Source organism: Rhinatrema bivittatum, chromosome 1, assembly GCF_901001135.1.
Source record: "Rhinatrema bivittatum chromosome 1, aRhiBiv1.1, whole genome shotgun sequence".
Lineage (NCBI taxonomy): Eukaryota > Metazoa > Chordata > Amphibia > Gymnophiona > Rhinatrematidae > Rhinatrema > Rhinatrema bivittatum.
Window position 1 is genome coordinate 565,448,739 of NC_042615.1, and position 12,074 is coordinate 565,460,812.

A 12,074-nucleotide genomic window follows, 5' to 3' on the forward strand; every position below is an offset into this window, starting at 1 on the left:
ACAGAAACATCGACATCGGAGACCGACCCAATAACCGGCGATCCTTCGAAGGATACTGGATCAGCGTCTAAGAAACCTTGGAGGGACGACGCTTCATCGAGGCCTTCCACCCTACGGCGATCCCCACCGACACCGATGCTGGGAACCGTACCTCCCCAGGGCCCTGCGGAGGTACCGGAATCGCCATCACTGCCTCCCCCCATAGCTGCTCTGGTCTCACCAGCTATGCAGGCGGAACTGGACGGCTATATCCGCCAGGCAGTTAAGAATGCGCTCCTTGACACAACGCCAGCACCGACTCTACCTTCAAGGCCAGCGCCATCGCCACTATTGCCTCCATCGATTCCATCGACGCCGGTACCGATACCGTTACCGGTTCCATCGGAGACACCTTCGATGCCACTACCGATATCCTCACCGGTCCCATCACCTATTCCGCCGATGCTGGTTCCGATGCCACTACCGGTTCCTCCGGAGATGTTGCCGATGCCGGATTTATCTTTTTTTTGCGCCAATTTTGGCAAAATTAGATACGCTCATCGACGCAATCCCTGTAAAACCTCAGGAGGTACCATTGCCACCGAGGGGACAAGACACTTTCGAAGAATCACTGATTCCTGAGCCCATTTCGGGTCCATCGGGGGTTCCACGTCCAGTTCCACCAATGTCTCCATTGTTTCCATCGATGCCTAAGAAACAAACATCGATGCCATCGGGGCATACAATGCCTAGACCACATACACCGGATACGTGGAAGGATACTGACACCGACACCTCTTCAGAAGAGGTACTATCGGAACCATCTCCTCCAGAGGAACGAAGAAAATCCCCTCCGGAGAACTTATCCTTCTCTAACTTCATTAAGGATATGGCGGACACCATTCCTTTTCAGCTACAGTCAGAAGAGGACATCAGACAAAAAACACTAGAAGTGTTGCAGTTCGTGGCCCCACCTAAGGAGGTATTAGCAATACCAGTCCACGAAGTCCTCGTAGATTTACTTCACAGGTTATGGGAGCATCCCTGCTCCATACCACCAGTGAATAAAAGAACCGATGCAACATACCTGGTACAACACATCCCAGGCTTCCAGAAGGCTCAACTACCTCACCAGTCAGTGGTAGTTGAGTCAGCATAAAAGAAATCGAAGAGAATAAAAACTCATTCTTCAACTCCACTAGGGAAGGACAATAGATTCCTAGACAACATAGGAAGAAAAATGTTTCAGGGATCCATGTTAGTTTCCAGGATCGCTTCCTATTAATTATATATGACGCAATACCAGCGTAATTTATGGAAGCAAATACAAGAACTCTGAAACTCTCCCTGAGCAAGTTCAGGAATCTTTCTCTGAAATAAACCACAAGAGTCTGGAAGCAGGCAAATGTGAGGTTTGTGCAGCGTACGATAGTTTTATTTATTTATAGGGTTTTTTTTTTTTTTTTATTTAGGGTTTTTATATACCGGCATTCGAGAACGCAGTCCCATCATGCTGGTTCACATTAAAACAAGTGTGCATCGTAAACAAAACTAAAACAATGGTGCGGAAAAAGGCAGTTACAAATAACAGGGAGATTAGAACTTGGCAGAGAGAGAAGAGAAAGGACAGGTTTTTAATTCAAACATGTAACGATAGTGTAAAATAATATAAAATTCAAACAAGAAGGTTTGTCATGGTGTATGTGAAGGTAAGGATTGGCGTGGAAGGTAGATCAGTTTGAGTCCGGGAATGCTTGTGTGAATATCCATGTCTTTAGTCTTTTTTTGAAGGTTGAGATGCATGTTTCAAGTCTGAGGTTTGAAGGGATAGAGTTCCATAACGGTGGAATGGCTGTAGAGAATGCCCGATCTCTTAGTGTGATGTGTCTGGTAGATTTGGACGGTGGTACCTGTAGCGATCCTTTGTATGCATCTCTTGTTGGTCTTGTTGAATTATGTAGTTGGAGAGGGATCTGTATGTCGATGGGAGCCAGTAGGTGGATATTTTTGTATGTGGTAAGGATGGCCTTGTAAATAATTCTAAAGTGTATAGGTAACCAATGGAGGCTCTTTAGGATGGGGGTTATGTGATCCCTTCTCCTGGAGTTTGTCAGTATTCGTGCAGCTGTATTTTGTACCATCTGAAGCGGTTTAGTATAAGAAGCGGGAAGACCAAGTAGGATGGTGTTACAATAGTCTAATTTTGAAAAAATGCTTGCTTGCAGGATGGTTCTGAAATCTTGGGCATGGAAAAGAGGTCTAATTCTTTTCAGCACCTGTAGTTGGTAGAAACAGTCTTTGGTTGTTTTGTTAATGGTGGCTTTGAAATTCAGGCGATTGTCAATTAGGACTCCTAGGTCTCTCACTTGTGTGATTGTTGGTGTGTCTTGTGTTGGTGAAAAGGTGCTGTTCTCAGAGGTGATGAGCAGGAGTTCAGTTTTGCCGGAATTTAGTACCAGGTTTAGGCTGGTGAGGAGGAGTTGAATTTTTTGAAGGCATGTGTTCCAGAAAGTCAGCGTTTTTGCAAGGGAATCCTTAATGGGGATCAGGACCTGGATATCATCAGCGTACAGGAAATGTTTGAGGTTGAGGTCGGTAAGAAGTTGGCATAATGGTATGAGGTAAATATTGAATAGAGTAGGAGACAGGGAAGAGCCCTGTGGGACTCCTACTGATGAAGTGTGTTGTGAGGATTCTTTGTTCTGTAATTTGACCTTGTATCTTCTGTTGCTGAGAAATGATATGAACCAGGAGAGTGCTGTGCCTGTGATACCCAAGGAGGCTAGCTGGTTGATGAGCAGGGAATGGTTAACGGTGTCAAAGGCTGACGAAAGGTCCAGTAGGATCAGTAGGAAGGCTTGTCCTTTATCAAGGCCCAGGATGAGGTAATCTGTTAAGGAGATGAGGAGGGACTCCATGCTAAGTGTTTTGCGGAATCCGTATTGTGATGGGAATAGGAGGTTGTTTTTTTCTATGTAGTTTGAGAGTCGGGTGTTCACCAATTTCTCCATGATCTTGGCTATGAAGGGGAGGTTGGCGATCGGTCGGTAGTTGTTTGGGTCATTAGGATCTAGGTTTGGTTTCTTGAGTAGAGGTTTGAGTGAGGCCAATTTGAGGTCATCTGGGTAAGATCCTTGAGTTATTGAGCAATTTATTATGTCTGACAGGGATTTTGAGATAGAGTCTGGAATTGATAGGAGCAGTTTCGAAGGGATGTGATCTGATGGGTGAGAGGATGGTTTCATTTTCCGTAGAGTTTTGAAACCGCACCAAGACTATCAACAACAGGTATAAGTGCTCGAAGATGGGCCTGGCTCAAAGCCTCAGATTTGAGACCAGAAATACAGGAGAAACTAGCTGATATCCCTTGTGTCAGAGACAATCTCTTCAGGGATAAAGTGAAAGAAGCAGTTTCCCTGTTAAAGGAACACTCAGAAACCCTGAAACAACTATCTTCGGTACCTCAGGAGTCTCAATTAACATCAAGAAGACTCCCAAGAAGAGTCCAAGCGCCCATATTATAGGCCAAGGCGTTATTATCCACCTCATGCCCAAGGACGATCATCCAGACCAGCTCAGAGAACTCAGTCTAGGCAACCAAGAGCGCCTAGAGCTCAACCCCCTCCACAGACAGGGGCAACGTCGGGATTTTGAAGCAATACCAGAGAACAGCAGCCTCTCTACTAATTCGACCCCAAATTTGCCAGTAGGAGGATGGATTGCTTTCTTCCAACACAATTGGTTACACATTACCACAGACCAATGGGTACTTTCCATCACATCTCAGGGGTACCACTTGGACTTTCTCATTGTACCAAATGATACTCCACCCACCTCGTCTTGGACAGCAAACAACCAATCCACAATTCTAAAACCAGAATTATCCACCCTTCTGAGAGCCAGAGCTGTGGAACCAGTTCCCCGGTCTCAGCAGGGCAGAGGATTCTACTCCCGTTATTTCCTCATTCCAAAGCAAACAGGAGGTCTACGTCCCATTCTGGACCTCAGAAATCTCAACAAATTTCTGAGAAAAGAAAAATTCAGGATGGTTTCTCTGGGCACCATGCTACCTCTACTTCAAAAAGGAGATTGGCTCTGTTCTCTGGATCTTCAAGACGCATACGCCCACATTCAAATATTCCCTCCTCATCGCAAGTACCTGCGATTCCTGGTAGGAAATCAACATTTTCAGTACAGGGTCCTACCATTCGGCCTTGTCTCAGCACCACGAGTGTTCACAAAGTGCCTGGCGGTGGCAGTGGCCCACCTACACAAACAGGGCGTGCACGTGTTTCCCTACCTGGACGATTGGCTCATCAGAAGTCAAACAAGACATTGAGCTTTCAACTCTCTGGGATTCCTCATCAACTACCAGAAATCCCATTTCACACCATCTCACCTGTTACAATTCATCGGAGCAGAATTAAACTCCATAACAGCAAAAGCTTTCCTTCCAAAAGACTGTGCACAGACACTCGCCTTGTTAGCAAACTCTCTATGTGCACGGACACAGGTGACAGCTCATCACTGCTTTACACTTCTGGGTCACATGGCCTCCACAGTTCACGTCACTTCTATGGCCAGATTAGCCATGAGACTCACTCAATGGACACTCAGACAATGGATACAAGCCATTCAACCACTGTCTCATCCAGTTCAAGTAACTCAGAAGCTACGATCCTCGCTCCTATGGTGGACAACCATGGACAACTTGCTAAAAGGCCTACCTTTCCAACAACCAATTACGCAAGTGAGTTTAACTACAGATGCATCCACCTTAGGCTTGGGAGCACACATTGGTCATCTGCAGACCCAAGGTACTTGGACAAAGCCCGAAGGTACATTTCAGATAAACTTCCTAGAGCTCCGAGCTATACGCTATGCACTGCATGCGTTCAAGGACTGCCTTTTCCACAAGACTGTTCTGATATAAACAGACAACACAGTAGCCATGTGGCACATCAACAAACAAGGAGGTATGGGCTCGTATCTTCTTTGTCAGGAGGCAGCACAGATTTGGGACTGGGCCCTAGCACACTCCATGCTTCTACGGGCCACTTATCTAGCAGGAATTCACAATGTAGTGGCGGATTGCCTCAGTCGTCAATTCCAACCTCACGAGTGGTCTCTGGATCTAGAAGTGGCGACCAAGATCTTTCAACGTTGGGGTCAACCAAAAATAGACCTCTTTGCATCACAGCTGAATTACAAAGTGGACAATTATTGCTCCCTGTTCCAGCAGAAAAACCACTTACTCAGGGACGCCTTTGCTCGCCACTGGGACTCAGGCCTTCTATACGTGTATCCTCCGATACTGCTAATAACCAAAACTCTAATGAAGCTACAACAGGACAAGGGATCCATGATACTCATAGCCCCATATTGGCCTCGACAAGTATGGTTTCCCACACTTCTAGACCTCTCGATCAGAGACCCAATTCGCCTGGGCACAGCACCCACTTTCATAACTCAGGATCAGGGCAGGTTGCGCCATCCCAACCTTCAATCCCTATCCCTCACAGCATGGATGTTGAAAGCTTGATTCTACAACCTTTTAATCTTTCAACTAATGTCTCTCAAGTGCTTGTAGCTTCACGTAAACCCTCCACACGAAAGAAGTATCGTGCTAAATGGAAAAGGTTCACCACGTGGTGCACACAAAATAGTATTAACCCTTTTTCCTGCACTACATCATCTCTATTAGACTATCTATGGCATCTCTCAGACTCGGGTCTTCAGACCTCATCTGTAAGAGTACATTTAAGTGCAATCTCAGCTTATTATCATACTGTTGGGGATGCACCAATATCAGTACAACCCCTAGTTAGTAGATTTATGAGAGGTTTAATTCAACTTAAACCTCCACACCGACCACCGGCCACACAATGGGGACCTTAATGTGGTCTTAAGGCTCATGCGCTCTCCTTTTCAACCCATGGATTCCTGTGATGTTAAATTTCTCACATGGAAGACTATTTTCTTAATAGCCATCACATCTGCAAGAAGGGTTAGTGAGTTGCAAGCACTTGTCACATACTCACCCTACACAAAATTCCTACATGATCGAGTGGTACTCCGTACACACCCAAAATTTCTTCCAAAGGTAGTTACGGAAATCCATTTGAATCAATCAATCATCTTGCCTACTTTCTTCCCAAAACCACACTCTCATCAAGGAGAGAGGGCTTTACGCACCTTAGACTGTAAGCGTGCACTTGCATACTACTTAAATCGCACTACAGCCCATAGAAAATCCAACCAGCTCTTTGTTTCTTTTGATCCAAACATGCCTGGAAAAGCAGTAGGCAAGCAAACTCTGTCCAATTGGCTAGCAGATTGCATACAGTTTTGTTATGAAAAAGCAGGCCTTCCTCTCCAGGGGCGAGTAAAGGCGCACTCAGTAAGAGCAATGTCAACCTCAGTAGCACACTATCGTTCAGTGCCAATAACTGACATATGTAAGGCCGCAACATGGAGTTCTCTTCACACCTTTGCGGCTCACTACTGTCTCGACAAGGAAGGACGACAAGATTCAGCCTATGGACAGTCTGTCTTAAAGAACTTGTTTCCAGCATAGAAACATAGAAATGACGGCAGAAGAAGACCAAACGGCCCATCCAGTCTGCCCAGCAAGCCTCACACATTTTTTCTCTCATACTTATCTGTTTCTCTTAGCTCTTGGTTCTATTTCCCTTCCACCCCCACCATTAATGTAGAGAGCAGTGATGGAGCTGCATCCAAGTGAAATGTCTAGCTTGATTAGTTAGGGGTAGTAGGGATAGTAACCGCCGCAATAAGCAAGCTACACCCATGCTTATTTGTTTTACCCAGACTATGTTATACAGCCCTTATTGGTTGTTTTTCTTTTCCCCTGCCGTTGAAGCAGAGAGCCATGCTGGATATGCATCGAAAGTGAAGTATCAGGCACATTTGGTTTGGGGTAGTAACCGCCGTAACAAGCCAGCTACTCCCCGCTTTGTGAGTGCGAACCCTTTTTTCTTCTCCCCTGCCGTTGAAGTAGAGAGCTCTGCTGGATGTGTGAAGTATCAGTTTTTCTTCTCCCCTGCCGTTGAAGCAGAGAACTATGCTGGATATGCATTGAAAGTGAAGTATCAGGCTTATTTGGTTTGGGGTAGTAACCGCCGTAACAAGCCAGCTACTCCCCTCTTTGTGAGTGCAAATCCTTTTTTCCATATTTCCTCTTGCTGTTGAAGCTTAGAGTGATTTTGGAGTCACAGTAACCATGTATATGTTTATTGAATAAGGGTATTGTTTCCAGGCAGTAGCCATCATTCTGGCGAGTCCCCCACTCTTCATTGGCGGCCTCTTGAATTTATGGATCCACAGTGTTTATCCCACGCCCCTTTGATCCAACTCCTTCCACATCCAACCTTTCGTGATTTCAGGCTGCCTCATTTTTCCCAACAGTACACCAGTTGTTGTGCCTGTTGCACAAGTTGTATGCTATTGGTCCAATACAAAGATGACGCAGCCTGTAGCTTGCTAATCACCCATATGTGAGGACTAGCATCCTGCTTGTCCTGGGATAAAGCAAAATTGCTTACCTTGTAATAGGTGTTATCACAGGACAGCAGGATGTAGTCCTCACAAAACCCACCCGCCACCCCGCGGAGTTGGGTCCGATATGTTTTATTATTTTATTTTTGGCTAACGCTAATTGCTACAAAACAGACTGAAGGGGAGACCCCTGTGGCTGAGAATATCATGGCATGCTGAGCATGCTCAGTGGGCACACAGTGCCAGTCAAAAGTTTCTAGAAACTTTGACAGAAGTTTTTCCGTATAGGGCTCCATTACTGATGTCACCAATATGTGAGGACTACATCCTACTGTCCTGGGATAACACCTATTACAAGGTAAGCAATTTTGCTTTATGTGCTAAGTGCTGAAAATCAGTTCCAAATTTCCTAAACCATTTATTCCTCTCTACCTCTGCCTCTGTACCCTCCAACTTAGGAGCCTAGATTTAGGCTCCTTATGAAATGAGGAGCCTAAATTTTGACACTCAATCCTAGTGAATTTTCAAAATGGCCAATTTAGGAGCCTACACCCTTTGAACATTGGCCTCCTAGTGTTTTCAGTTGTCTTTTAGTGTTTCAGTTTAATTTGTAAAAGATCATTTTTACTAACTGTGGTTTATGTTTGTAAAGGAATTTGAATTTATCTCCATGGAACCAAGGCCTTTATCATCAGGAACAAATCGAAGTGGTCCAATTATTGTTCCTACTGCAGGAGAGGAGCAGTCTGCCAAACCCAATTCCATCATAAAGAGGTTAGCCTCAAAGGACAGCAGCAATGCCCAGTGGGAGGAGTGCGATAGGAGGCCAACTTTTTTGGATCTGGGAAACAGAGACTTGAGGAAAAACCAAGGCTTTTCACTGCAGCAACTGAGTGATTGCAGTAAACCATTTTCCACACACTATTCTGCAAGCAGCGATATAGTGAAGGGTTTGGACAGAATCACGCTGGAGAATGACTCCAAAGCATACCAATGCTGCACTGCACTGTGTAGGCCAGTAAGAGAGATCAAGCCCATTCAGCCCAGCATATCCTTTTCATGCAATAAAGACTGCCCACACTTTGCAACCTCTGGGATCTCTCTGTTCGACAAAGGATCTGTCCATCTCAGCCAGCTGTGCTGTACCAGGGGTCATCTTGATGAAGACGATGATGACGATGACTCAAGCTCGCATTCCTCAGGGGAGCCTGACATAGAAGACCCACTGATTCTCCATGATGCTGAACTTTATATTGAGGTTTCAAAAAATACAAAGTCCGTCCCCAATTTCACTGATGTGGCTTACCCTGATTACTTTGGCCACATCCCACCACCGTTTAATGAACCTATCCTAGAAAGAGTTTATGGGGTGCAAAGGTGAGTTTTTTTCCTTTTGTTTTCCTTTAAGCCTTCTGAGGCTCAGTTGCAGGCTGTTTTTGGTGGATATACATAAGCAAAATGTATTTGTCCATGATAAATTAAGGAAATACTTTTTAATGTTCTATCGTGTTTTCTTTTCTTTTTTTTTTAGGTAATTTTCAAGTCAAGTACAATAACGATCAAAGATAAACTACTACCCCTAAACATACTTTGCACTCTCTAATATGCAAATATAATAGATTATTTCTGACTTTTATTTTTATTGTTGATTATTTGCTATTTTTTCATGTAACAAGTCTTTCTTTTTTTGTTGACCCATCAGTTTTGTTCCTGCTCATAGTTCATGGTATCTGGTACCATGAGCCATGTGGGAATATTTTTTCCCCTCCCAACTTGAGGGCAGAGCTCCTTCCAAAACCCTGCAGTAAGGGACCCTAAATCCAGCCACTAGATTTTTCTATTGTATTGTTGACTATGACTCCTCCCTCCCATAGCATCCTTGGCCTCTGCCGACCCTGGGAGAGAAACACCTGAGCCAGGGATCAAACCCAGGTCCCCCTGTATGGCACTGAGCCACTGGTCTAGCCCAAGATCTATCTTTCTAATTGTTCTTCCTTCTGTCTCTTATCTTTAGCTATTATCAGTCCATTGTTTTTGACAGTTCAAGATTCTGTTAGGTTGAGAAGAATTGTACAATAGTAAGCTAGCAGAAGACTATTCTCTGGGTAATGTGCAATATGTCAGAAGGGCACAGAGCGAATGGTAAAAACCCAGTTACCCTGAAATTAAATTTTTACTGTGACATGGTATTTTCTTTAATTTCTTTGAGCTGTTTCTGTGTAATTCTCCTTAAATGCCTGGGAGCAACCATGTTCGGAGCCATGTCTCAAATTACTTCATATGACATGGGAAACTGTCAGTTCCTGCAATGTGCGATGTCATTTGTGATGACCTAAGCAGAGAGGCCTAATCTGATTGGGTGTGTGTGTGTGTGTGTGTGTGTGTGTGTGTGTGTGAGAATTGTCATTCTTGGTAATAAGCAAAATTAGCAGACATTAACACGATCTGGTTTAGTAAGGTTTTATTTCAGGTTCTTTCTTTGTGTTTATTTGAATCATAATACTCATTTCATTTCATTTAAGTAGGAAGTACGAACACATTTTTTAAAAGATTTAAGTACTTTGTTGTTGGCTTCATGAGAAGCTGCTGTTTTATATTTCTGGTTTGTTAGTATCTGGCCAGATAAAAAAAAAATGCTTTGTGTCATTTCCGGTTTTCTTTTTCAATGGTTATACATATATATGACATAATATCATATACCTGTATATATCTTATTCAAAATTTATTATATCAAAATTTTAAAATGTATCAACATACATATATCCCAATATATATATATCACAATACATATATCACATTACATATTATCAAATATCACTCATACCATACACTCATCTACAATTACACAATACATTACAATTTTGATATCCTATTTCTCAAAAAATTTAATACAATCTTATTTATTTAATTTCTTCTTAAAAGCTCCCTATACACAATATTATCTATTTTGCCACAGAGAAAGTAATGCAACCCTTGTATTTTTCTTCTTCTAAACATTCCCAAGTAATGCAACTACTTTAAATTTTTTGAGAAATAGAATACAAAAATTGTAATGTATTGTGTAATTGTATATGAGTGTGTGGTATAAGTGATATTTGATAACGTGTAATGTGATATATGTATTGTGATATATATATATTGGGATATATGTATGTTGATACATTTTAAAATTTTGATATAATAAATGTTGAATAATATATATACAGGTATATGATATATATTTGTGGAATATAATACCTATTATTGATTCTTATGTGTGTATGTATACATATATATGACCATATACCAAATTCTAAAAATTCTTCGTCCCCTAACTAGTATACAGTATGCTCACTAACCACCTTTGTGCAATTACAAAATGTTTTTATTGGTATGTATCAGTATATATTCATAAGAACATTGTTTACCACCTCAAACATTTTTTTATCAATATTCCTTAAAATGTTTTATCCAAAACACACAATATCAACTCTCACTCATTCATATCACATTAAAATACAGAAACAAAACTTACCTTAACTTCTATTAGACAAAACGAGTGGCACACAACAAAAATATACAGCAAATTCTAAAGTACATTCACAGTTTTGAAACGCAGAAAAAATATCAATTATGTAGCCACAAGCCGTTAAGCCCGTAACAACGGGCTACATTAAAATGTTTTTTTGGTCCATTTTCAGACACTGCACCCTTCTACACTGCTTCTCCCTCACTCCCCCTTCCCCTCGCTCATTCACCTCGGTCACTCACCCCCCCCTTCCCTTCCCTGCCTCCACTCAAACTCCCTTCCCTCAGTCTTACCCTCTTCCTCCCACTGCCTCCCTCCCCTCTCACTGAAACCCCTCTTCTCTTACTCTCATCTCCCCCCTCATTCTCCCTCCCACTCCCTCCCCTTCCCTCAGTCACTCCCCACGCTTTCTCAATCCCATCCCCCACTCTCATCCCTTCCCATCCCCTCTCAGCTCATCCACAACCCCTTCCCTCTCCCTGAGCCCTCCTCCACTCCCTCTTTTTCTGTTCTCCACAACTTCTTACCCTTCCCATTTACTCACTCAGATCCCTTTTCCTTCCATCCCCTCTCATCTTCCCTTTCCTTCCCCTCTTACCTCATCCACAACCCCTTCCCTCTCCCTCTTGTTCTCTTCAGCACGGCCCCACTCTCGCAGGGCGGTGCAGACACAAAGACGGGAGGTCTCCGGGGATCCCTCCCTCCCGCGCGCCTCAGCTGCTCCTCCCTGCTGCTGCATTTCCTCCCAGCGCCATATGCTGGCCCACCTGACACTCCGATACCGCCGCCGCTCCTCCCGATACTGCCACTGCCTCTCCGCTGCTCCTCCCAGCGCCATATTGTAGCTCCGCTCTGACCGAAGTGTTCTCCTGCCCGCGCATGCGCGGTGGAGCTGCTCTCTACTGTGCATTTGCGGGCCGTCGGTCAGAGCTCATTTATATGGTAGATTCTCATGATTTGCTTTCTCTTTAACTTGATCATTCAAAAACATCTTAATACACAATTATGATACATTTAATAATTTCTTAAAGATACATAACATATCCTTAAATACCACCCCACTGTTTAA

At 43.5% G+C, this 12,074-nt stretch overlaps 1 protein-coding gene across 4 annotated transcripts in view; it reads left to right on the forward strand.

The window, feature by feature from the left end:
* Positions 1–12,074, forward strand: part of AGTPBP1 (ATP/GTP binding protein 1) — a 567,598-nt gene that overhangs the window by 246,715 nt on the left and 308,809 nt on the right. For all 4 annotated transcript variants that reach the window (XM_029617286.1, XM_029617267.1, XM_029617279.1 and 1 more), the window contains one exon: positions 8,150–8,874. In XM_029617286.1, coding sequence (XP_029473146.1) covers positions 8,150–8,874 — 725 coding nt within the window. The remainder of the gene's footprint in view (positions 1–8,149; positions 8,875–12,074) is intronic.